Source organism: Cyclopterus lumpus, chromosome 4, assembly GCF_009769545.1.
Source record: "Cyclopterus lumpus isolate fCycLum1 chromosome 4, fCycLum1.pri, whole genome shotgun sequence".
Taxonomy (NCBI): Eukaryota; Metazoa; Chordata; class Actinopteri; order Perciformes; family Cyclopteridae; genus Cyclopterus; species Cyclopterus lumpus.
The window spans coordinates 18,756,187-18,783,769 of NC_046969.1; the positions used below are offsets into that span (position 1 = coordinate 18,756,187).

The following is a 27,583-nucleotide window of genomic DNA, read 5'->3' on the forward strand; positions in this document are numbered from 1 at the left end:
TATTTAAGGCGTGATGATGGAACAAGTAGTATGTGTGTGAAGCCGGGTTAGTGCGGAAGGCTGACTTCTTCATGCGCAGTCAGTGATGACATCCAGGATTGCACCTGGAAGACGGGACGAACAATGGGTTGAATGAGTGAGAGGGTGAGGATGAGCGAGAGGAAGAGGAGGGAGTTTTCTGCAGGAGATGGGATGTAACACTAAACAATTAGCCTAGCAGAGGCTCAACATACACAGACAGACATGCTCTCTTGCCATCATCCCCACATAAAAGGGCATTTTTCAGGTTAAGACTGCAGCACTTTCTGTCAATTCTAACGTGCCGCTCGGACATACTTTCACAAGATGCTGCATTAGACCTCACATGCCAGCACAGTCTCCTGATGATGCTCATGCAGAAATTAACGAAGGTATTCAAGGCATTTCAGCTTCAGCCTTCATGAAAACTAGATGGTGTCTCCGAACAGAGCTAATAATGTAAGGTCTACCGATGAAGGAGTATGTGTGTGTGTGTGTGTGATGTTTGTATTAGATTAGATCACAAAACGTTAATGATCCATTGGGAAAAGTGGCTATAAATGTGACAGCTATAACTCTTATGTTAAACTGGTTTAAACATGGTTGGTCAAAATGAATTGAGAATAGTGTACAGTGTTCTTGGTGGGAAACAAAGCTTTAATAAGAGCATGTTCTGCATGAGCCAAATAGACTGGACTGATCTGGAGAAGAGCTGACGCCAGGTCTGTCTGCAGACTCACTGGAGGACGTGCCGAGGGAAGCGGAGGCGACCCCAGGACTGCAGGAGCTTGCGAGGGTCCTCACCATCCAATGGCAAGTTCTTAATGGAGCTGATGATCTCTGCATGCATGTCTCTGATCACGCCACACACACACACGCCCAGTGTGGAGTGGGAATGATAGGGGGAGTACGGGAAGCAGGAGAAGGGAGGGGAAAAAGATGGGGGGGAAAAAAACGACAAAGGAGGAAGGAAATGGAAAAAAATAAAATAACATAAAGTGGGGAGTGGTAGAACGCCACTTTTAGGACACATTCGAAAAATACACACTGCCGCAGTTACCAAAGACAAGAGCACACACTGACTGCAGCACAGCTGGTGGTCTGATAACAAGAGGCACTTTATGCTCTGCTCATCCATGACAAATAAACCACAAAATGTATCACCGTTCATGATTATGTACATGGAAACCACAAGACACTCAAGACCACCCAACCATGCTGCCACATCCCTTTTAAGAACAGAAAAAAAGACACAATGAGAGTGGGGCACGTAGGGGTGGTATTCACACCCTATCCCTGGTAGTTAACATGCAGAGCTGAGCTGATGTTTGATGTGGCCGTTTGTTTCCATGCTGAGGTTACTGGCTGTGTGACTAAGTTGTTACTGGTGAGACTGTTTGAGTCATGGTCCTTTGATTGAGGCTGGTGTTACACTGGACATTGGGTCTGGTGAGGTTAATATGGAATCTTTTCTGTGTCCCAGGGCTAGTCCATGCAATACTTCTCTATACTTACCATGAAAACAGAGGTCAGGCAGTGAAGGAATGAGCAACATATACAGCAAATGAGTCACAACGAATTTGACCTCCTACACCTCCGTGTTTGCAGGTCTGGTAGGGGCTGGATGATTTAATAAAAGTAGCAATATGCTGGGATGTTACTACTCTGTACAAAAAAACAGTATTTTTAGATCCAAAAGCAGGAGGTATAGGGTCAAGATTCAAAGGCCCAGGCGATCCATTGTTTGGTTCCATTTTGAGAAAGCTCTCCTAAATATTTTATTCTATTAGACTTGGGGCCTCTCTAAGTGTATGAATGCTTGTGTGCTTCCTAAGCTCCACAGCTGATGCAAGTAATCCGGGTGGCTAATCAGAGTGGGCCAGTACAAAGACCTTCCTATGCTCTATAGCAAGAATAATAAACGTGAGGAAGGAGAGAGATTATCACAGCTACAGTAAAATATGGGGATTTCAGCGAGGGAAGAGAGGTGAAGGGCAACTTTCCTGTACTATTGTGTGATATCAGTGTACTGACTTTCAGCCTGTGCTTTTATACGTAGCAAAGCAAACATCACAACATTTCACAAGCTGAACCATTTGTGATAAAAAAACATGTCATACATTGATTTGGATTCAACTCTATTAAATAGCTACAAAAAGATTCTAAAGTTTTTTTCAGATGGGAGCAAACTCTGAATATGGAGCCAACCGGTATATATATATATATATATATATATATATATATATATATATATATATATATATATATATATATATATATATATATATATATATATATATATATATATATATATATATATATATATATATATATTACCCAAAACAAAACATTTCCTTCCTGCATGGCCTCATGTCTTCATTTCTTTTTCCTGTCCACCACATTCACTTACTTCTTACTCTCATAGCTAGCAAAGATGTCTTCAAAGGCCTCTAGAGGGCGCTCCTCTGAGTGATCAAAGTAGAAATCGAGCATAGAAGCTCGTCTGTGGAGGGGAGAGGAGAGAACCGCACACAGTGGAGTCACCAAAAGGTGGAGAGGATATGGGTGACTGAGCTGAGGTGAAGGAGGATTCATCTGTCTGGGTGAGGTTAAAAAAGACTGTTCCAGAAACTGAACGGAGTTCAAGTGTCTGACATTGTCCTTCATCCAGCACCCCGGAATAAATGTGGAGGTCCACAGTTCACCAACCATTTGAATCATTTCCTTCACCTTCAACAAGGAGCATCAAACAAGAAAAATGTTGTTGTGTAGTTTACAAGTCCACACGTACTATAGCAGACAGATTCCTCCAGAGGAAACAGACCTGACAGTTGGAAAACCAGCCCAAACCCAACAAAGACCAGACAAGTTTGACAGCTCTACATTCAATTATGTACATTACTTACTTGTACATTCTGTCTATCGGGGCATTGGATCGCTGAAGCTCTCCTAAAGGAGTTCTGGAGATTGGACGGACAACACCTAAAAAATAAATTACAAAAAAAACACAATTCATATGGATTTTTTAACGAGTGAAACAATGTATTCGTCATGGGAAGGCTTTCAAATTAAGTTATACAGTTTTAGTTGTATAAAACTGTATTAACCTTATCTAATCTTGTTAATCCACATTAAAAGACTCCTACGTCAATGGGCTACTACCGAGGACACCAAAATAGTCTCGAGGATTGAGAATTGCACGGAAAGTATCTAAAATCTCCAAAAGCCTCACATTTCTCCATTTTCCTCTCTGTGCTGAGCTGAGAGGATAATTACAGAGCAGAGAAACTGCATTACTCTGAAGTTGTGGTACTAGCTGCCTTGTGTTGCACAAGTAGAGAGAAGGCAGATAGTGTCTGAAACATTTGTAAATACACTATCAACCTATAAAGAAGCCACTGTACTTCTGTGTTCCCTAAAGATTAGTCTTTGTTTTAGCATAACAAGTGGACCTTCTGCCATTACAACAACCTTGGTTTGTTTGGTGGAGGTTTGAGCTCTCCAAATGCCCTTCTAGCTTTCAACTACAAACAAAGAAAGAATGATTCTCCCCAGGATGGCCTGACACTGTCAGACCATTAATGCACCTGAGGTTTTGGCGGCCCAGGAGCGGCCAGCTTCATTAAAAGCAGCAATGCCTCTGATGGTGGCGCGCAGGATGCCCCATCGAAACATGGCCACTGGGTCCATGCCGATGAGTTGCCGCACATAGGCGCGGTCACTACTCCGCAGCAACGCCACAATGTCTGGACGCATGTGGTCTGTGTTCTTCTCCCGGAAATCCTGGTGAGGTCAAATAATTCAAGAACGTTAAAAACGGCACCAAACAAAATGGTCTCGGTCACATTTAAGTGTAGCTAGGTATAATTTAAACCCTTTTGCGTGCGTTGCCTCGCCTTCTCCGTCCATCCTCCTTACCTTGATTTGATATTTAACTTTCCCAGCAAAGTGTCGAATGACAAAGGCAGGCTCCATGACTGGTGTGGGGACAAAGTAATTGTTCCCCTGGTGCTGTTGCTTGAATTTGGCTAATAATGTCTCATCTGTGGCATGGGGAAAGCTGGAGCACAGGGACAGGAAAAGGGGAACGAAGATTAATAGAAATAGGTGAGGAAAAAAATATGTATTAAATGAATTAAACCAAAGTTCATTCCGAGGCTGAGCCGAAAGACGTGATTGAAAGGGTGCGAATCGTCTGTAGATGTTCTTACTTGCTCTCCTCATCCAGCAGGTAGAGTAGGCCAGTGGGCTTCTTGCTGATGAGGTGGATACAGCCCACATTGTCTGTGTAGTCGATGTTGTGCCAGGTGATTCCCTCTGCTTGGTACTCCTCCTGGTTGAGGCAGAACAGAACATTTTGGTGAATAATCTCATCGATGAATTAGGAAGTTCCGCAATTTCCCCATTAATCTTCTGCAGTGAATCATTCAAACTTTAGGTCTCAAATAAAAAAAATATATGTAAATACTCAAACATCCAGAACCAATGTAATTCATATATGTGTATGCTAAATATGCAGCAGTATACAGTCAACTAAACAAATAACTAAATATTTTGACAATAAATTAAACTTTGCATTCCCATTGCTCTGAAGGATAAGATAAACTAGCATGTAACCGTTTCTCCCTTCAGAGAGAAAATGTTTGGATGACTCACCATGCAAGTGGTCATTATTATAAACACAGAGCAGGGAAGAGACTCGTCAGTTGGAAATCTTCTGATGGTGTGTTGTTAGGTGCGTCATGTCGAAAGATTTGAGGGGAGACAAACGTTCAACCACTCACCTGCTCAAGGTTGAAGATGTGATGGTTGAAATAATACTGCAGCTGCTCATTTGCATAGTTGATACAGAACTGCTCAAAGCTGTTGGTCTCAAAGTCCTCAAACCCAAAAATGTCCAGGACACCGATGGACAAACACTGGAAAAGAGGACCAACCGGACACCAGTGAGGAGAAGGAAAGGGAATGCATACCAATTGCCAGCAAACAAAATACAACAATATTTATAGCAATTAATAATGTAGAACATCTGTTGCATCAAAATGAAGTTATTTCAGGTATGTAAGCAGAGGAAATCCTTTGTTTGTGTGCTGGTGTGTGTGTGTGTGTTCATGTCTTACTGGGACAGATTCCTCCATATCTTTCTTGTTAAGCAGTGCGTGATTGATGCGAAGGACGATCCAGTCAAACAAGGCGCTGTACAGAGATTTAGCCATGGAGTCTCTGGCGGTGATAGCCTGAAGGGAGAAAGAGGGGATACTTAATATAATAACAAAAACTTAAATAAACTTAAAAGAACAGCTGCAAAGGCTCCGTTTCATCAGTGGTGGTAGAAGTACGGAGATCTTTTAGGAAAGTGAAAGTAGCAAAACCACAGTGGAGAAATAATCTGTAACAATTACAATTGTATTTAAGTAAACGTACAAAAGTATTGTTATCAAAATGCACTTAAAGTACCAAAAGTAAAAGTGCACATAATGCAGAATGGCCCATTTAAAAATACCAGTATTATTATAAATAAGTATATTACATTATATTTTTGGATTATATTGGTGATGCATTGGTGTGTCTGTTGGGTAGCTTGTGAATATCCCCAAAGGAAATCTTAATTAGTACCTACAATTTTGACCATATTACAGTCCTTGAGCAAAAGTACTTAGTTACTGCCACCACTGCATTTCATAGTGTACTTTGGAAACAGAAGATATTACAACAGACGTCTGACGGAGGCCATTGAGGGCTTAATTAGAAAAGAAAGCAGAGAAACATTGAAGCACTGACAGGAAGAAGAGATCTACGTTTTGTGTGGTATCAATAATGAAGGAGACACACAAGGCCACCAATTAATGTACGGCTGGACACCATTATAGTGATAGCAGGTTGCAGAGATGTCTTTATGGCGGGTGCCTACCTCAGAGTGGCTATAGGGGAGGATCAGCTTGTCGTTGACCGTCACCGTTTTCCTCTGCGTGAGCGCCTCAACCAGCAGCTCCTCTTTGACCTGAGAGGGAACCCACGCAGGTTAATGCTGACAGTCACAGGCAACTGAACGGAGTCACAAAGAAAGAAACGCATACATTACCTTCAGCAGGTCAGATAGCGTAGCCAGGACCTCTGGTGGTCCCACATCCAAGCCCTCGTCTCGGCCTGTTGACTTCCTCCTGTAGGTCACGTTGCCCAGATACAAGATGGCCGAAAGCACTGAAAAGATCCTGCAACGAAAAGCACCAGTGACAATGTTAGTATTATGACCAATGCAGGAACAGTACTTCACATGCTGATCTTTAGTCGTATCATCCATTTATGTTCAATAACGAGTAAACTGAATAGAAGCATTGTGTGGGGCTGCATCCGCACTCTGTTTCTAATAAACGGCTACATTAGCCAATTCCATGCAACTATTATTGTGCTGCCGGTGCTCTAAAAACAGTCTCTTTGTGGTAATTTATATTTTCGTTAACGTGACAACGCTCAGACCAAAAAAAACTCTGGACTGAGTGGAAAAGCGCTGTAGGCTGGATTGTTGGCACAATCCCTTCAACATGTTTGGAAGAACAACTTTTCTGTACTACACATAACATATGAACATGAATCATTTACTGTTTCTTGGTGGCAGAAAGGAAGCCAACCATCTCCATTGCCTGCTGCAGTCTTTCGAAGTCATGTCGCAGGTCTTCCTCATCTTCGATCTTAAAGTTTTGCTACAAGACAAGACGTACAGTTAGCGGGGGTGTATAGAGATGAGAACACAGCAGGAGCACAGCATGGAAAGAGGAATAAGAGGTAATGAAGAGGAGGGTGAGGAGTAAAAACGGGTGTGAGAACAAAGACTCCTTCATTAAGATGCAGTGCACATTTGCACTGTAAGCTGGAAGTGTATACAGCAGCTTATTCAGAAGCTTGACAGTCTTCATGAATACAGGGTCAGCTCAAAGTGAATTACAGTGTTTCCTTCAAGGTCAAATCACCCACAACAACAGGTTGTACTTCATGAACCCACTCCGAAGGTTATTTACCAAGGTTGGGCAAACATAACAAGGTAGAACGACAGTGAATGAAGTGAACGTTTGCTGTTTATAGCGAACGTAAAGACAATAGACAGCTGGATGCAATGGGACAGGGGAGCAGGACTGTACCTGCTTGAGGTAGAAGTAGTCTTCAGGCGGCAGCAGCTTGAACTCCTTCCTCTCCTCCTCTGAAGCTCCCAACAACAGGTAGTAAAACACGTGGTAGTTCCTGTGAAAACAACACACGTCTTTCTTGAAGCCTGTTCTACACACAAACTGTATTCACACCAACTTTCTTTAAACTGCTCTTCATAAAAGGATCAAATTAATTATATGGATCCGTCATTTATTTGTTGTATTACCTAGTGAGCAGTTATCAGTGGATATGCGCTTTATTATGGGCACAAATAAGGGGGTGATAAACCTAAAGAGAGCACATTGTAAAAAGCTAATAGAAAGAGGACAATGTCTGGAATGATATCAGTTTTCCACTCATGCTATCAGTGGGCAGGTCGGGGGATAAGACACAAAGCTTTGTTGTAAAAGCACACAGTAGTAATGAGTTTCCACACGTCTCTAAGAAACAATTACATTGTACAGTGGAGTCGCTCTCTGCCTAGACAGGCAAGATGAACTGTCAACAGCAACTCGGCGATTAACGGTACACTGTTCGGCTGAGGGTACGGAGGCTGGCTTGTCAAGGTAAGGGGACGACATTTTCCAAAACTAGCTGGGAAAATCTGGACAGGAAATGTGAATGTGTAACGCTCTTATTTACAAGAGCTACAGTAAATGTTTACGCACAAGCTATCAACTGCTGAAGCTGAGCTGCTGAGTGAAGGGCTGCGGTTTTAAAGACCAACTCCCATGAGTGCTCGTCTGTCTGTGTGAATCTAAAAAGGACATTATAAAACATGACTTGTGTAGTTAGGAAAAAGGCATTCCTGTGCGGATAACAATTGAATCAATACCACACCGTGGTTAAAGCTTTACTGTATCTACAGTCGATATGGAAGGAGTCTTCTTAAAGTCAGGCTTTTCCTTTGTTTCGTTGATGTAACCGTTTAACTGGGGTGGATCAAAAATCTGCTGAGTTTCTTCTTTTGGCTCAATCATCAGTAATATAAATTACTTAAAAGTAAAAAGGACAGAGGAGGATTTGCTCACTCCCCTCACACTCTGACTGTTCGTCTCAATGACCAAAGCCCAAATATTTGTTTGCATATTAATCAAACAAGTAGCAACAGGCATGTGGTATAGTCGCTAGTGAATGTCACAGTGAGTAATGAAGGCTTGCATGGAACAAAGAGTGAGCGACGAGTGAATGAGGATAGGAAGGTGATATTTTTGCATCTATGTTTGTATAGCACAGCTAATCTTAACTCACACAACCAGAACTCGCATCACCAAACTGTATCAATATGATTTATCATTGCTACATTCAAAGTCCTACAAAGTGTCCACTGTAGACACAAGTGGGTAACATTAGTTCACTATGGGCAGCTAAGGCTAGTACATTACCAGGCACCTCGGTAGCCAATATCACAATCTAGAGTGCATGCGTGTGTGTAAGTGTTTAGGCAGATGGACATCCAAAGTCAAAGACTGGAGCCTTTAGGTGAACTTCATATCCAACCATCAGAGGCTCCCCATGTTTGTACAGAGGGCCCCATGAAGGTCAGTTGGGGTGAAGGGTCGAGACCCCTCCTGTCCCTCCTCACCTCTCGTTATTCTCTCTGGAGACCAGACGAGACTTCTCCAGGAGATACTTCTCCACCACGGCCCTGCAAGACAGAGAGGACGAGAGGGAGGGGGGAGGAGAAGAGGACCAGAAAAAAGGGGAAGAAGAAAAACAATGAGGATGAATCACTTAACACCAAAGGTCACTCAGCTCTCTATCTATCTGTGTGTGTGTGTGTGTGTGTGTGTTTGTGTGTGTGTGTGTGTGTGTGTGCGTGTGTTTTCAGGTCATATGTGAAAGTGGGCTGGTAATAAAAACGAGGGGAGGCGCAGTAGGGGAAGTGTGGACAGATGGTCGGAACAATCAAAGAGTGAACAAAGCATTCAGATACGGTCAGGAAGATTGTAGCACACCACATAGCAAGACAAACATCTTTGGCATCAATTCATTTTATTTTATTGTACACTATAGATGGATATGGAGACTGAAAGGCTACTGCGGGGGTCGAGGTATGCTTTCAGAGTCATGAGACATGCACTAAAAGCAGCAGTATTTACGCACTGCATCAGGCCAAGGCCATAAAGTTGTCTAAATCAGATTTTATAAGCAACAGTTGTTTTTTCTATAACCAGGCAAAAACAACAGTGACGCCAGTCCTCATGGCAGACTAAGAATAGAGCTGTGCTGTGAGAAACAGTTGTGTCCATCTGCTAAAACGTCAGTACTATAGGAAGCTCAACTGACTTCCGTTTTAGTCTGCACTGCAACTTCTATGCAAAAAATATACTTTAACGGATATTAGAAAACATTTTCCTGCTTGATTTGTTGTGACCATGACCATGATACTATTTGACCTTAACTTACGATGGTCCAATATTCATTTTTACAACGAAGGTGCACGATGTATATGTGTAAAAATGTGTATCAGATGATCTATTACATCATCACATTTCATTTAGCTGACACTTTTATCTTGCTCAAGGACACATCGTGTCCCCTGCTCATAGTGCCGTGAGCAGGGATCGAGCCGCTGATCGAACCACTGATCGAACCGCAGGATCCTCTGATGAAGACGGACCTGCTAACCACTGACCCAGTCGCCCCACATCTATGAACATCTATGAATATATAAAAGAAGTACAGGGCATGTGAACTCTTGAGAAACCGAAGCAGAAGCACCCCAAAACAAGGCATCGGAACTGCTAGGAAATGTGTCCTGCATTTAAAATGTTTCTGTACACGTGGAGGTAATTTGATTCAGTGAACCCGTTTCACACCTCAACCCATTCCAGGATACGTTCCAGAAAATGGAGCCGGTGTACTCGTTGGCTCTCATATCTACATTACGACGTATGCCTATTACAGTATGTTTGCAAACCTATCAGGGGGTTCTGGACATCAAGGGCTACAGAAGGAGACACTATGTGAATGTGATAGCTCCCTAAAATAAGGAGCCTATTTTCAGAAAGCTACCGAGGAGCTGACCAACTGGCTACACATATACATATATATATATATATATATATATACACATATATATATATATATACACATATATATATATATACACATATATATATATATACACATATATATATATATATATATATATATATATATATATATATATATATATATATATATATATATATATATATATATATATATATATATATATATATATATATACACACATACATACATACATACATACATACATACATACATACACACATACATACATACATACATACATACATACATACATACATACATACATACTATGTAGCCAGTTATATATATATCAGCATACACCAAAGAGTAGGAGAAGTCTCACAACACATACATACAGTACATGTTCATGCTCAGACATCTTTCACTGATGCACCACCTTCCTTTTCTTTATATTGTTCTGCTCCATCTCGCTCAGAGATTAACCGGTTAGAGACCCCCCAAGGACTCAGAGAGCGACAGAGAGAGAATAAAAACATCCCGTCTGTCGGTTAGTCGCTCCACTCAGAAAGCAGAGTGTAGCAGAACAGCAGCCTTCCCTTTGTTAATCTCCTCTATTGGCTGTTTGAATGGCTGCCACTGGAGATGGAGAGATAGACAGGCAGCCTTTGTTGTTAGGACTACAGAGCTGAGCTGTGATGTTGCTCCAATACTTTGCTGGTGCGAAGCAGAAGGCTACATTAGCACGTACGATGGTGGTAAACTATGGAAGGTGTTTTAGGTTGACTACATTCGTAGTTTTCAGCTTTTCCTTGTCGAAGAGGGTTCACTTTGTCTCACAGAAAAGCATCGGCCAGCTAAAATCAACTCAACTGATTGGATTACAGACCTTTCTGAGGGTAAGCAATTCAATAGAGCATAATGAGACCTGGTGCCATTAGGGGATAATCAGGTTGGGGATGCCCACTTACTGTGGAGCTGAGCAGCTTTCGCCACAGGCATTCACATGTTTAAAATCAAATACTGTTTCTAGTATGAAACGCTTGCATACACCCTAGTGTTAGAATTCTTATCCTGTTAGCCTTTAGTCTGACTATTATACCAAATAAACAAATGTACACGGCATGTTGTCTTTTTTAAAAGACAACGTATTGAGCAGCTGTTCCCTTCTCTTGATGAGGAAATGAGGAAGTGACACAGCTGACCAGACTGATACAGATTCTGAACAGAGTCTGACTGCTGACAAAAAGGAAGAACATGCTGGTGGTTGAAAGTTTCAGACTACACACACACACACTGACTGCACAAAGGAGGAAGATATCAGGCGGTAGTGAGGTAGAAGACGCTGATGCGCAACAGGAAGAGGATACAGAGCACATGGTTTGCATGTCCCTGTATGGTGTTGTACTGCAAATGAAGGTAACATGGCTTGATGAAACCTGGTCTGAGGCCTTGGTGCGAGTGGTTGGTTGCAAAATACACTGACACACACAAAAATAAAATCCCATGCACCCGCTGTTACTCACCCTCTGACTACCCCACTCTCCAGATAATTCACCTGGATGAATTTACCAAAGCGGCTGGAGTTGTTGTTGTGGGCGGTCTTGGCGTTCCCAAAGGCCTGACAGAGACAACAGAAGACGACAGAAACACAGGGTAAGTAAAAAAAACAAAAAACATCAACTAACAACTCCTCAAGATTAACACAACATCACTTTGGATGCGTTACTTCAACATTCGTCTTTTCGTCAAATAAAACCCTTGAGTTAACTGGTTTATATGTAAAAGATAACAGCATGAGCGGGATGACACCTTACAATTTTGGACCAGGGAGTTGTGTCCTGGAGACCATTTCAGGCTTGATTTTAAGATGTCAAGTCTTGACTGGCCGATTTCTTTTAGCTGCACCCACCACTGTCCCCAAACATTTTTAAATCTCTTTCTGCTCATTGTTGATGTTTTTAAAACAGAGAACATGAAGGTGCCAGTACATGTATCGGCACCCTTACTGAAAACAACTACAACAATAACAAATTGACCATGACAACAAAGAAACTAGATAGTCATGGGGTTAAATCTTGTTTTTAAACAGCAGCTGAGATGGCAGACAGGGGTGGGAAGAATGTGCGTGTGTGTGCGCATGTTGGGGGTCTTAAGCGGGGCCAAGCATTTGAAAATCCTTGTCCCCTCCTCTCACTCTTTCCATTCTTCTCTTTCCTCAATCAATAACGTTTCACACACACACACACAAGGAGAGAGAGCGCATAGGTCAGTGATGATGAATGAGGTTGGGACAGCAGTCCTTCTGTTCTGTATTGCCGAGACACAAACAGAGAAGACCTGGGTTTCTCTCCAGGCTAACCCTAACCCAGCCAGGGGCACAGAGCCCAGCTACCAGGCCCCACTGAGGGGCCCTGTTTACTGCATTGATAGGGTAGCAGAATAGCACTCTCTTTTCACACACACACGAAGTTGACTCAGTGCATGTTAAATAGGAGCCACATTGTATTCCAAAGCAGTTGCAGGGTCAATTTGATACAGTGGTGTTGAGGCCGATTGGACTTGGAGGGCACAAACACACACCTACGTGGTCTGATTGAGATTCCTTAGAATGAACCGTTGACCTTTTTTAATTTCTGCCGCTTAACTATACCTTTGAGGTTCTCTCTTCTTTTTTACTTGAATGTTGTTTTTTTTAATACTGGTTTTGCCTGTTGATGGATGATGCAATATATGCGCAGTTGTCTCTTATCTATGACCAGAATTATACATCTTCAGCCTCACCTGGACTTGCTTACAAGATGTTAACCCACCCACTCACTCACACACCCACCCTCCCTCCCTCCCTCCCTCTTTCTTTATTTTTGTATTCATGTGTGTATCTACACTTCACACAAATTCAACCAACTTGTATTATTCTATGTGTATGTTCATTTTTATGTTTAGTATGCAAATCAAAAAATGTGTCAAATTGGATTCTTATTTATTCAGGTGTTGCCAGTGTTTACAGTGTACAATGCCATCACTTCTATTCCAGGTTTGAGGGTCAGCAAGTGTGTTTTGGCACCGATACTCCAAAGTGTCTCACTGCTCAATGCCGCCCAGTGTGACCAGTACTGGTCTGATCACCCCCACTCCACAAACCTTGCAGCCAAGAGCACTAAACACCCTGGGAAATATCTGCAATGCCCAGGCCGCCGCACCATGGAGGGAATGCTAAACATGTCACAGCATCATTCGTATTCAAACTTGCTCATGAGCAGAAAGATCGGATTGGCTGGAAGGCTCAGCAGGTATGGGGAAGCGGACGGCTTTCCAAACCTTGTCCGTGGAAAGGTCTATTACAAATAGAGGTTGCTTTCAAGGAGTAATGGAAGGGAAAAAAAGAAGGAAGAGAGAGAGAGGGCTGAGAAATCTGCATGTTGCGGGTATGCATATCGAGTGATCATTTCTGTCTTAACTGATTCTTCTCTGTGGCTTCTCTGGCAGCCCACTCCCCTGTATATTTCCACTTCAACATGCACGCACGCACGCACGCACGCACGCACGCGAGGCAGAGACAAGAAAGCATAAATGACACTTGTGTTTGGTCTTGTGAAAAATCTGCAAACAAATAAAAGAATATGTGTAAGGAAACAAGTTGTGTACAAGATTTGATGTTCACGGATAAAACAAATTAGATGTAAACACAGTTTTTAACCTTCCCCTCGGGCTGCTTCTATAAGTCACTTTGGTGTTCCGAGAGCTTTAAAAGTTTTTTTTGCATAATTTCAACATGCCTCAAACAGAGAGAAAATCTCTTTTGTAATCAGTAAAAACATACAGTTGGTGCTTGGGTACTAGACCTTATTGCTACGACACTGACGCCCTGTTGCATCCTTTAAAGTAAACTGCTCAAACGCACTTCAGTTTAACGTTTCCACAGGCGCTGCCAAGCCCCAGACACCGACACCTCACCACAGCATTCACTCACAAAAGGAGTCTAAATAGTGCAACCGTCACGAAGAGAGTTCCCTCACACATACACACACGTACACACACACCAAGGGCAACGGCATGCACTCATGCAAACATTTCGTGGATATGTTCTCACTTTACACCCACATATTTATTAATAAAGTTCTTTAAGCCAAATGTAAGTTGATATACTCTTCAGATATCAACTGGAGAACCAATCAGCAAGGTTATGAACTATATAATCACTGGTAGCTGCAATATTGGGGGAAAACACCAATGTTGATTAAATAATCACTGTTTGTTGTTCTGAATGTGAAAAATGTTTTGGTAAAATCACATGATGTCGGCAGAGTTAGAATGCAACCACGTCTCTACACAGTTCCTCCTCTATGCTGGTCTATGCTTCAAGCCTCCACTTTATCCTACCGACTAAACTTAAAGGCCCCGAGCTTAACTCAACCGAGTAGTTAAAGAATGGATTCTTTGACGTACAATAACGCTGTCAATAGTGCTCAGAGGGGCTGCTGCTTGGTTTCAATAAGGCTGAATGTTCCAGTGCACTGCATGAAGACTTGAAACAAATGGTATTTCTATACTCCGTCTTAAGGGAAAGTACTTGCAGTTCACTAATATTGTGGAGGTACTGGATGACACTTTCACACTGCCAATGATTTGCATACAATGATCTTAACTGATAAAAAAAAAACTATTACATTATCAAGCTTTTTTTGCCAAATATTTACTTGTTCTAGTGTCAAACGTGTGATCCGCTGCTTTTCTTTGTTATATATCGTTTTCAATTCAACATTTTTTTGAAATGTGGCATGATTATGTTACTTTCGGCTCTGAGAAATTGTAATTTTGTACGACTTCATATTCAACGGATTAATTGATGACAATTGTTAGCTGCAACCCTAATTATTTACAGATTTAGAGATAGCAGGCAGTAAATGATGGCATTCATTAAATACAATAAAGCTTGTATGAAAAGCATGAGGCCCGTTATCACATGACAGCTACAAAGCAGAAAATCAACTGCCGTGGAAAACAAACCAACTTGATTTGGATGCCAGCATAGTGGAAAGAAAGCAGCAGTTGTGGGGTTTGGGAGAACATTTTGTTTTAATTGCCTCAGTATGCAATGATTGATTGTAATAGATGGTTGTTATTATTAGCATAGGTTGTAAACTGTACAGGCGATCAACAAAATAATGTCAACGCCTCACGGAGAAGGACGAGTTCTAAAGTACGTTTAGCAAGCAACATGAAACAAAACACAGCTCACCAGAGGGAAGTCCTCTCTCCCCAAATTTCAGTTTCATAATAAACATCTTACATGTCTATATTTTAGGGGCAGAGTCTAACAATACTGATACACACATAGAAGCAAATACTAACTGAATTGACAAACAAGAGCAGTTGACGCATACGGAACAAACTGACATGGTTATGAGGCACTTAGCACACTGCTCATCACAATCCATGTTGAGCTCAGGAGGAAACTGGAGCATACAACATACTTTGTGATTTATTAAGCTAGGGCAAGCATTTCAGCAATCCTCTTTTTGAAGACACGTTTAGTCTGAACATCACAAACCACATAGGCATTTCAACATCAAGAGTATACATCATGTGTGACAACTGATAACCGACTCCACTACTGCATGTAAGGCTGCAATATGCTCTGGTAACATGAACTACGCAGCTGTCCAAGTCAAATTAAAACTTTTCCTGCAGCATTACAATTTTAGCTGCAACACTGTCAAGCCTTTTTTATTCGACATGACGAAAATGACTGTCACTTTAAAGTCTACAATACAATTAGCCCCATTTGTGACCGTGGCACTCGGTATGTTACACAGCGACTCCGTCACGTAGACTTCTCAGTGCAAATCAAATGACAAACATTATTATTTTGTCTGGTAGCAGTTTGCATCTTTGAAAAAGGTATTTATGTGATCTCACAAGCTTCGTCTGTCTGGAATGAGAACATTTGCTTGGGGAAAACCAACAACACGTCTTAAATCATTGGCCGACCACCTGCATGCATACATAATACAAGGTAAAGTAATGAAGATATCTGAGGTAAGAGGTTGACATGGTTAGAATAAAAGCATGCAAACACCAGTTTGGCTCCTCTTGTGGTCTGGTGTTTTACCAGATTGGAGTCATTTCAAGCAGCTCCACCCATGTCTAGATGGGTACCACATCAAAACTTGATGCTTGTGGTGTGGTCAGAGTACCATGAATAGACCCTGAGGTGGCACGGGGCATGTAAGCTGTATTTGGCCTGTAAGGAACAGCATATTCCACTCTTCAATATGATTCCGAGTGGTGTGATTACAGTAAGGCTTTTGTATATTGTGTGTGTAATGAATGACATGTGTGCACGACACAGTGACTCAGTAATGGCAGCTTTTCCCAGACTCATACACAATGCCACCCAGCCTGACCAAATATAACAAACGAATAAAGAGGTGCAACCAATAAGTAAGAGATAAACAATGTCTCAGCAGAGAGAACGGCCAGCTCCTCCGCTGCACTTCCTGAACAACAATACAGTATGTTGGTATATCCACACCCCTCTAATCCATAAGCTAACAGCAGAGAGAACTACTGCTGTTACTTCCCGTGTCGTAGCTGCTTCCTGTTAAAAAAGGGTTTCGGATGATAGGAACTTCCTGTCTGAAGTTGTGAGACAAAGTGGCATGGAGGAGGCTGGGGACTTAGAGGAGTTAAACAGGAATCTGCAACAACTAGGAGGGTTTAATTAAAGGGTTTTCTCTTCACATACTAAATTGATAACATCAAAAGCTTTTTTTTTTCACCTCAGAAGTTGGTCTCATAGCACGTCCATTTTATATATTTTTGTAAATCAAGCTTTTATCCCAAACTAATTATTTGACAATACCCTACTTTCTTATGATGCAATTAATGATATGCTGCTCAACTTTGCTGGGAGTAAACTCAGCATTGCTACGCATGCTGGAGGAACGGGAAAACCTGAACCAGGACTGAGTTAGGAAGACTGTCAGACCCTGCTGCAGTGAAATTAGGTTTTCTAAAAAGGTTACCTGAAACACTAACACCTTCGTCCACAGGGACCGCCAAAATCAACACAAAATGATAGTTGCTTGTAGTAGCAGTAACAGTTGTCAACTTGCCACATTTAATTTTTAAAAGGCTCATGGATTGTGTTCCATATGGCTTATTAAATCTTGTATTTCTCAAACATTAAAAAAAACCTCAAGGAAATATTATTTTAACTTCTGATTAATACACTTGGACAAGAAAAACTTGATCTGATTAACAAATAACATATTGCCTGCAATGTTCATCGCAACAGAGGACCAACCGGTTGAACCAGTTCACAAAAGACAGTCATTCAGAGCTGGCGAGCTGTACTGCAGGCAGAAGTCGTATGTGTTCAAACTGCAGAAAGTATCAAGGACAACCCCTCCTTAACCTGCATTATTTTCAAGACAAAGGAGGAAAATTCATGAAGGAGAATTCAATACAATACAATATAGAAAAGAAAAAAGTACAATGTACAATGAACTAAAGTAGGAGAGCAGCTCTCCCACATGGTTTCAGGTTGGGGGCATTCACTCTGCCAGAAATCGGCTCAGTCAGTTCAGCACTATAAACGATGATCTCATCTCCTCAAAATGTGTGAACCAGGCCTGAAGACCTCCACTATGGCTTGAGGGTGGGGGGGAGGAGACGTACAGACAGACACACACACACACACACACACACTTTCCACCAACCTGAACCCCCCACAATAAAACCATATTTGCTTTAGTAGAAATGCCTTAATTGTGTTATACTTATCTATAAAAAGCATTATACACATATATAAGGCTTTGTATGGAACTTGTCAGGAAGGTAAACCATTTGTGTGAAGAGAAACTGCACGGAACATCATTTCAGAGGTGCTTCTGAAGTGTGTTTTATTTATTGTGAGCCATCTTATGAGCATGCTGCTTAAGTTGGTGAGTGTCGTCAAAACAGAATATTTTCACAGAAACGAAATAGGAGGGTCTCTAAGCAGGTAATAGTATAGACAATTGTTTTAATGCAACTACCGGTACCTTTGCTTATGTTTTACCTGTTTTGGGTAAAATGCAAATTTAGTCATACTGCTTAGATGATTGACTGACTTGTCGCAAACGGAATCCAACCGCCGCTTCCTCCACCAACCAGGACAGCTAGGACTGAACCCGTCTCCCCGTCTGTCTCTGCAACCACAGCTCAGGAGCGGGCTAACACACACTCTGCATTCTGGGAGTGAACAGCAGAATGGCAGTGTGTCTGCCAAAGGGACCCTCTGCTGATGGAGGGGAAAATCTCTTTGCCCCCCCCCCCGCCCCCCACCCTTTTTTTCAATCAGCCGCCTGGAACGCAAGACTGACAGGCTGACACACATCAAGGGAACGCTGCACTTATTCAAATGTAGTAGTTCTGTGAGTGAAGGCTCCAGTACCGAGTCAGTGGGTCTGGAGACGACGGTGACAGATGATAGATGGATACACCGTGCCTGCAAGTTATTGTGGCTGCCCACCATGTGTTCTTTCCTATAGCTTGCGGCCAATTATGTTTAATTGTGTTTGGCTCCATAGTATTGTATGTTCCATTGAACTTACTTTCACAAATCAACGAGACATACAGCTTTTCTGACTAAACGTTAGTTCCCAACACCAAGGAGGTGAAAACTGAAACACAGTGCTGGGATTTCTGCTTTTTGTCTACACAGTATACAGATTATTGTGCAGAGATTTGGGCCGATATGTGCAGTCTGATATCTACTCTGCAGCTTTAAGCAGTACTTCATTTAATCTTCTTTCATCTCTTGCCATTCCATATATCTCAAATCACTAACATACATCCAGATTACATCACAGACAGGAAGCACTCAAACATAATAGGACCCCGGGTCACACACACACACACCACCCCCCACCCAGTACCACACACACACACACACACACACACACACACACACACACACACACCATTAGTAGAGTTAAACTCCCATTGATGGAGGTCGACACTGCAGAGCAGATTGAGACAACTCAACACTCTTGCTTATGAGGGTGTATGAGAGTGGGAATGATGTGGATGCTGAAAATGGCTTCATTACATGTCTTTTTTTTTCACAATAATAATGCTGCTTGAGGTTTGACTATAGGTAAATTCTTCCATATGTGAAAGTGGACAAGAATCCATTTGTAATTACAGAAATGAAAAGTAAACACAATTAAGTCATCTCTGTTCTTTGCCATGTAGCTCAAGGATTAAACTGAAAAACAATACAGTGTCATAACTGATCTTTCATGACGCAACCATTTTTTGTTCAACAACGGAAACGCTAGCAGATGTCTACTTGTCTTCATGTTTTGGTTTTTGCCTCTTTTGTTAGCAAACAGGGAGCTGTACTTTGCATTGAGCCCTGGATATTTAACCTTTAACTGCATAGAGATACACCCGGCAGCAGTGACAATAACCTTCACTCCCTGGTGGCGCCCCATACAGTATCCGTTTTGAAAATGCATAATAAAAGTTACTCACTTCACACTTGATTGAAAAGAACACAAAAAAAAAAAAAAGAATCTGATACGACAGGTCAAATAAAAATTAGTAAATCAGTATGAAATTCAAAACACTTTTTGAATGCAAATGTTTCAGAAAGGAAAGATGTGTATTGGTGTGTATCGTCTGGCTGCCTTTTGCTGTGTATCGGTGAGGCAGTTGCTCACTTGGCAATTAGTTCAGAGTCCATATGACTCGGTTGAACAGACAGTTGGTCTGTCCAGAAACAGGCCTGGAGGCTGTGCACCATTATTAGCAACCAGCTGGCCTCACATAATTATTCAACACTGCACTGATAAAAAAAATAATCATATCATGATTTTTCGATAGATATTCTCCCACTAGCTATCAAAATGAGTAGCTTCCATAAAGTTTTGTATCGGTTTGGTTGTCAGTACAAGCACTCAGTTACCGAATAGAGCAAGCTTGAATTTTAAAATTAGGTGGAGATAGAAAGCAAACAAACCCCACTATCTTGACAAGATTCCCACAGCATTTTCAAAAGGCGAGGGGCCACATGACGGGTTAATAAAGCAACTTCCCATCCTCTTTTTCATTTCTTCTTTCAGGCAGACCATAGCCTTTATGTTAAAGTCAGACTACCATATGTCTCGTTAGGTCAGCCCATGCAGGGGAGTGCAATTGGGTCACAGCCTGAAAATACATTTGCTCGTTACTGCACGGGACCAGGTACTTTTATGGGATGTTTTATCATTCATAACCACTGAACTAGAGATAAGTATTGTCCAATAAAATAAACTATACATATAACCCAGTGTATTTTGTCTGTGTATGTATGTGTGTATGTGTGTGTGTGTGTGTGTGTGTCAGCATGCCATAGCAACAAGAGTCACCTCTGAGGAAACGGTGTCATAGTTAGATATGACTTAATTTAAAGAACAATGCATTTTATACTTGACTGAGGACAGTGCAAAAGTGTGAATTGCTATAAGAGCATATGACATGTTTTTATGTGACTGATGAGATAGACGAGAATCTCCTAAACTTATGGGGGGGTTATTCACCCGTTTTGAACACAATCTATAGTGGTCACAAAGCTGTGTCTAAGCGTGGCAGAGGGTAACACTAGTTTATCTATAACCTACATTTGTTAGAAGAATGAAACTCAACATGAGGTAGTGGTCAGTGGAAGTGACTAGTGGTGGACACACAGGCCAAAACACTGCTTTCACGTTAACATCTTACCTCCAGAACCGGTCCAGCTCCCAGTATGGTCCTCTCCACTCCGCTGGCATAGCCCTTCTGGCTGAGCGCAGTCAGACAGTGGATCAGGAAGTTGGTACTTTGGGTCTTGCCTGAGCCACTTTCACCAGAGATGACAATGCACTGGTTGACCCTCTTCCTGAGCATAGCGTAGTAAGCCACATCTGCAATAGCAAAAATATGAGGCTCCAGTTTGCCCAGCTGGTGGTTCTCGTACATCTTGACGTACTTGGGGTTGTAGATGGGCAGGAACTTGAAGGGGTTGATGGCTATGAGGATGCTGCCTGCATAGGTATAAATCTTTTTCTTGTAAAAGCGCGTGCGCAAGTTGTTTAATATGCTATCCTCATTGAGGACAGGGAGGTTGCAGAGGTCTGCAAAGTCGTTCTGTGGAGGAGGAAGGAAGCCCCTGGCTGCTAGCTGTGCTTCCTGCTCCTTAGTCACAGGTGGGAGGTGGACATAATGAATAGTGCCATCATGGTTCCTCTCCTGGATCAGAAAAGGGAAAAGTAAAAAGAAGGAGAAAGATATTCAGACAATATACTGGTTAACTGACTTTTTAATTTTTTTAAACAAGTCAAATTATTTAAACAGTCCAAATTGGCATTGAACTAACAAGGGTGAAATTATATTTTGACGTGGCTAATTTAACTGCATTTTGGTTATATTTTTCCATCATTTGTGTGTAACTTGTTATTTGGGTTGACTGCTTGTTTTTTGTTCCGACTGAAAATGGCAACAAAGAGGAAGCCATAGCAAGTAGGCAGGATGCAATAGTCAGACAGGGGGAGGACTTTTCTAAGCGGTCCACTGAGTCTGACTGCAGAGTGAACTGTGTGCTGTCAAATCTACCTGGAGTAAGAAGTAGAAGCCAAGGCTTCGAGGGTGTTGCTCCTGGGCTTTCCGAGGCCACAGCAGAAACCTCTGTGCCGGCAGGTCTCCGGCCTCTAGCACCCACTCCTCCCCACCACATTCCTTGACCTCTGCTAGCACATACATGCGGCCAGGGTCCAGCCCGAGAGCCGTGGCAGCATCTGAGATCACGGCGGCTGCGGTTGCATCCTTCTGCACTCTGATGAGTAGAAAGAAGTAAGGACTAAGTTTGATCAATGCTGGTTTACAGTAGTTCCTCTACTTAAAGGATTTCCACAACATCATAGCAAACCGTTAATGCTACATTTTCTAGTCGCGATGCTGTGGCATACTCACCTAAGGTTGCAGCAGGTAGTAGACTGGGCAGCCAACCGTGAGTAGATCTGGAGCAGGTATGCGCGGCCGTCATGATCGTTAGGGCTAGCTGGCCCGCCTCTCCCCCCTCCTCCACCTGCGTTCGTTGCCATGGTGGCAGCGCCATCTCTGACACTCATCCTGGGCCAGGGGGAGTGGCCTCAGCATGCCGCACCCACTGCTTCCCTCTCACCACGCAGCACCTGAAAATGACAGGTTGGTTGATCAGTGACAGGTCATTATTTCCACTTCACACATCCATACATGGACAAGAAAATGGTGCCGGATCATTTTCCATTTTGACACTGGACCATGATAAAAACAAGGCTGTCCCGAGGACTCAGCAGAAACCTGTGTAGTTACAACATTTGGGATGGAAGAGAGAGGACTGACTCTCACGCTAGCAATTAGATATTCATTCCAATAAACACTCAGTACTGGTGTAAAGCCAGTAGAAACAGACAGTGAACGGTTTCCAGTATAAAGCACTGCAGCGTACTAAAAGCCTAAAAATGGGAAGTAACAGATAATCTGTGAGGTCTGTGTCCCTTCATCAAGTTATTTACTTGCCAAAACCTCTCTCTTTGTAACTAGTTTCCTATTTGTGGTTTTCCTCGCATCTAAAAAGAAAATACAGTTCAGTCATCAAAGTAAGTCAAACAAAAATCAAACGGAACTTCCATTTCAACAAAATGAAGAGAATAATATTTCTATTGCTCTAAAAAGCACATGAGCCTGGGCATAGGGCTGAGACATGTGCATTAGTGTGAACTGAAGTTGCAGCTGCTTTACAGAAAGTGAACCCTTCCGCTCAATGGCAGCAACCAAGATACAAAAACAGACAACACTGAAACCACAAATGGCATGATGACTGCATGTTATTCACTCTCACAGGCAGACACCTACGTAGAACTTGGTGGCAGGATAACTTTTTTCCACAACAACTTTCTCAAATCAATGAGTAGCTCAATTATCTCTGCCTGGCAATGTAACAACAACACAAAAAAGAGTCACAACAATCACAGAGCGCTGAGCAGGCCACAAAGTAGAGGTTTGTCCAGTCCTTTTACGGATATCACAGACTTCCTGACCGAGGTGGAGCTGCCTTGAAGATGTACCAGGCTCTTTTATGAACTAAACCACAACAAACGAAGGGGGAAGGAGAAACGTTTCACTCATGAACCACATGACTGGTTCCATGCCATTGAACTCACAGGAGTCAATGAGGTCGGTCACCAATTCTTTTTAAACCCTTTCCTGTAAATGCAACCCTTTTTCAAGCAAGAGTTTGGCAGCAGAGGGTCCAACCGGATTTTAATTCAAACCAATCACCGGATTTCTCACTGACTGGGGATTAATCTGTAAAATCAGCTGATATGGTTTTTAATTGTAATTAAAACATTCAGCCCTGCTCAACACGTGACTATTTCTACTGGAAGGTATGAGCAGTCATTACCAGTATTAGGTACAATTACAAAAAGCTAAAATACAAAAGAATAGATTAAATCACAGCGTTTAAAGGCTGCTCAGAAAGCCAGGACGACATGACCGATTCATTTAAAAAAGGCAACTCTTTGAAGTAATGCTGAGGTATTTCAGGACCAAGTCAGTGACTACATTTTCATGCACACTAATATTCCAAATATGTAAATATATCGAATATGATCCTGTAATCCTTTTTTCCACTTCTTTTAAGCAGTTTGTTTTTCGGTCAGCCCTGAGTGTTGAACAGTATTATGCACAAACCAACTACCAACAGTTTGCAGAGACGCATGTCCAGAAGAAAAGCCCACTTAGGACTATTTTCTTTTTTGGAATAAGGGCAAAAAACTGACTATTTGGTGCATGCAAATACGTAGTTATTGCAACGTTCATCTGGATCACAGACAATGAATATGACCCAGGTTAAGGCTGCTTGTTCGAGAAAAAAAAAAAGAGTGCAGAAGAGTGTGTATTTGAGTGTGAATCAGTCACAGACAGCAGCTGGGTAAAGTTTGATCTAATGATGGATCATGTAGCAAGGCTCTGCATCAGTTATGTATTATGTGTACACTGCAAGTCCCTCTTGGGAAACAGGAACCTGCTTTAAATCACTGTATGGCAGGCAGACTGCCCTGCTTTGGTAACCTGATCCCAGGTCAAGCTCTGAAAGCACAGAGTCCTACAGTTTATCACTTTTATCATTCAAGCAGAGACAGTTTATTTTCTCAACCTGAAAAATAAGAAATATTATAGTCTGAGATATGCCTAAAAAAAAGCAGGCTGAAGGAAAAGAGGCTCTCACAGACGATTGCATGAGTTATGAAATAAAGTTCTCCATTCCTCCATTAGAAAGATTTGTTTTCACTGAAAGTACACGCTAAGCGTAGCTCATTTAAATCATGTGCAAAAATATCTTGTTTCATCACGTGGAAAAGATAAAGTACTGTTACTGTATAACAATGGGATCTTTTGTGAAGAAAATTATAATCACAAACAATCTCATCTGCTTAATAGGAGATTTCAAACCAAACCACACGGTGCTGCTAGTAACTTGTCCCCAATAACTTGAACTTTATTACACACATCATATACTGTTAATACAGGTACATATGTGGAAGTTGACCTCTGCATTTAACCCATCTTAAGCATTTTAGGAGCAGTGAGCTGCTGTAAAGCTCCGGGGAGAAACTTGGGTTCAGTGTCTTGCTCAAGGACACTTATACATGCGTACATAAGGAACCGGGGATCGAACCTTGTGATTAAAGGACGACTTGCTCAACCCACTGAGCCACAGACGCAGATCTCTCAACAAAGCCAACTCTGGAACCATTCAGGAGAGAATTAGGAGGAAAATAGAGTAGCTTGAGAGTCATGAGCTTGTGCCTTTGCCAGGCTTGCTGACCACAGTCCCAAAAACATGCAAGCCTGTGAAATGCCACGGCATGCAAAACTGCAAAGACCACAAAAGACAGCATCATTATTATCCTCAATCACCGGCCCTGTCTGGTTTGAATCTGTTACTTTAACTCCTGAGCTGCTCTCTCAACTAGATTCAAAAGAGCAAATATAAAGTGCAGAATGTGTGTAAGAGGTGAAGCATTTCATCTCAGTTTGTGTGGCTTTGCAGAGAGAGAAACAAGCTGGGGGGAAAAGGGGTAGTGACAGAGAGAAAACTGAACAATGAAATAGAGAGGAAGGCAGAGGGGCAGAGAGAGAAAGAGAGAGAGGTAAACATCTAAAAGTGAGACAGAAAAGAGAGAGAGAGAGGTCCCAGGGGACAATCAAAGGAGACGTAGGCTTTGAGATAATACAGCTTCCTCCCTGCGGAGGAGATCTTTTGCAAGGATGCCCAGCATTCCTCAGATAAGACCTGGGTTGTCTGCTTTGCGTAGGCTTAGCCTGGCACTTTAGCTGCTTAATGAAGACAGCACAGCACTACAACTGAGGGTAGAGAGGGGCTCTTCATCTGCCAACTGTGGGCATGGCATTAACAACTAACAAGCTCCTTAAACCAGACTTGGTTTTTTCTTTTTCTTTTTAAAAAGGAAATACCACTCATCCTGAGTGAACTCACTGAAGTGATCCCACCTAACTCCTCGTTATCCAGTCAAGGAGAGTAGGTTTCGAGGCAATTAATTTCACTGTGCATTCATCAGGATTTATAAAGATTGGACAACACAAAGATAGACGATTTATCAAAACAGAACAAAATCAGTACAAATCAATGTAATAACTAGTGAAGTAAAAATACCATATTAGAGCGTGCACATTTATGTCTGGACTGCTGTGCTGTAGTCTGGGTCTATATTTCACTGAGCTGTGAACACTGAAGGTTATGGCCAATTTGATATGTTATAATTCTGACTAGCACAATATTAAAAGAGAGAAATGGTGTACAGGTGCAGGGTGTTGCATGTACCGGATGCAGGAGGAACGCTAAACAGTAGCTGACAAACTGGAAAAAGAAATAAATAGCATAACACAAGCATTCTTCTAATGCACAAGTGATGCTGGAGTTGGCAGTAAGAGTGGGAGTTGTTTGACAGTCACTGGCAGGAGTGAAATAAGTCAACCAGGTATTACTAACTCTCCCCTTTCTCCCAACTCCTCCTTTGTGTAGTCTTCATTCAACTTCAAAGAAAAAGTGAAAAGCTCCATCCATAGCAGGAGGAGGAGCCATAGTGAGGCTAGAGTGCCAATTAGTGAATAGAGAAAAGATACGTTTTGCCTTTATATGGCCAGTTGTGTCGTGTTCATGATGTTACTTAGAGATGTGTGAGAGCCTTGAGTGTAATGCTCTTAGTCTGTGCTTATAGACAGTACATTTTCCTCCTAATAGACCCCCCAAGAATGGAACGCACACTCATATATACATACACACACGTATATATAGACTGTATAAACAGAGAAGACAGTCGGTGCTGAGACACCATCAGCTGACACTGTGATCTGACAGGAAGTGAATGACCCGGTGACACATCAAAGGGCTTCAGCTGAATACTCTGCAATTCTCTATGTGTGTCTCACTCCCTTACTGTATGTCTCACACTCTAATAAACACATATACACAAAGAGGTGATCCAAAAGGAAGAGAGTTATGATGTCAGCAGTGAGTGTGGACCAAAGAGATGGTGACTCCCAGTATGTCACTTCAGGATGTGAAGAGATCAGAGTCTCACTAGTTAGGGCAACAAGCAGCTCCTGTCATGTAGTCACTGACATGACTGCACCCGGAAGGCAATCACTATGATTATTTTCAAAAAACTGTCAAGCTAACTACAACTTTGAATGTGTCTGTAGTCTGTTTACATTTCGACCAACATTTTTTTTTTAAGTACAATTTACAGTTTATAATCGTAAGATAATAAAGACAACAGGTAATAAACTGTGATAAAGTATATACAATCAAAGCAGAGACTATCATAATAATAATAACACTAGTTTTCTAAAGAAATTAAAAACCATAGCTTTGGACCATACCGTACATGTTTTCCCCTCCATACACGCCTCAAAGGGATCAATCTGGAGTTCATTGTCTTCTCAAGGACATGACTCTGTAGACAAGGGGACCAGTAAATTGAGCCACCAAGCCCTATGATTAATAGTCAACCCACTCAAACTGCGCTACAGCCATGAAGGTCAAATTTTTATGCATGAGAAATCGTTCACAGATCAATCGAATTCCATACCAATTAAAACAGATATGTAGTAAAAACTACAAAGACATGCGTTAAGAATAATGTGTTCCTAAAGAGCTGAGGATGGCTCCATCATAAAAAAAGATTAAGTTAATTACCAATTCAGAGTTAAACACCAACAGCACGAATGTAAAAAGGCAAGCGAATAAAGAGGTCATTCATGAACCAAACAACACAGACTACATATGTTCAGGGTTCAATAGAGAGTTGGTGCAGGTAGATTTCTCCTAAGAACTTTTTTATTA

At 41.9% G+C, this 27,583-nt stretch overlaps 1 protein-coding gene across 6 annotated transcripts in view; it reads right to left on the bottom strand.

Annotated features, from left to right (window-relative positions):
• Positions 1-27,583, bottom strand: part of LOC117729189 (unconventional myosin-IXb) — a 50,732-nt gene that overhangs the window by 11,601 nt on the left and 11,548 nt on the right. For 3 of the 6 annotated variants that reach the window (XM_034530028.1, XM_034530027.1, XM_034530032.1), the window contains exons 2-18: positions 22,141-22,361; positions 21,784-22,003; positions 20,914-21,420; positions 11,685-11,779; positions 8,747-8,809; positions 7,155-7,254; positions 6,619-6,719; positions 6,101-6,230; positions 5,930-6,019; positions 5,139-5,255; positions 4,803-4,937; positions 4,230-4,351; positions 3,937-4,078; positions 3,606-3,801; positions 2,925-3,000; positions 2,429-2,521; positions 759-872 (exon numbers count right to left, since the gene is read on the bottom strand). In XM_034530028.1, coding sequence (XP_034385919.1) covers positions 759-872; positions 2,429-2,521; positions 2,925-3,000; positions 3,606-3,801; positions 3,937-4,078; positions 4,230-4,351; positions 4,803-4,937; positions 5,139-5,255; positions 5,930-6,019; positions 6,101-6,230; positions 6,619-6,719; positions 7,155-7,254; positions 8,747-8,809; positions 11,685-11,779; positions 20,914-21,420; positions 21,784-22,003; positions 22,141-22,298 — 2,459 coding nt within the window. In that variant the 5' untranslated portion in view covers positions 22,299-22,361. The remainder of the gene's footprint in view (positions 1-758; positions 873-2,428; positions 2,522-2,924; positions 3,001-3,605; positions 3,802-3,936; positions 4,079-4,229; positions 4,352-4,802; positions 4,938-5,138; positions 5,256-5,929; positions 6,020-6,100; positions 6,231-6,618; positions 6,720-7,154; positions 7,255-8,746; positions 8,810-11,684; positions 11,780-20,913; positions 21,421-21,783; positions 22,004-22,140; positions 22,362-27,583) is intronic. The other 3 variants (XM_034530029.1, XM_034530030.1, XM_034530031.1) reach the window with 3 other exon arrangements.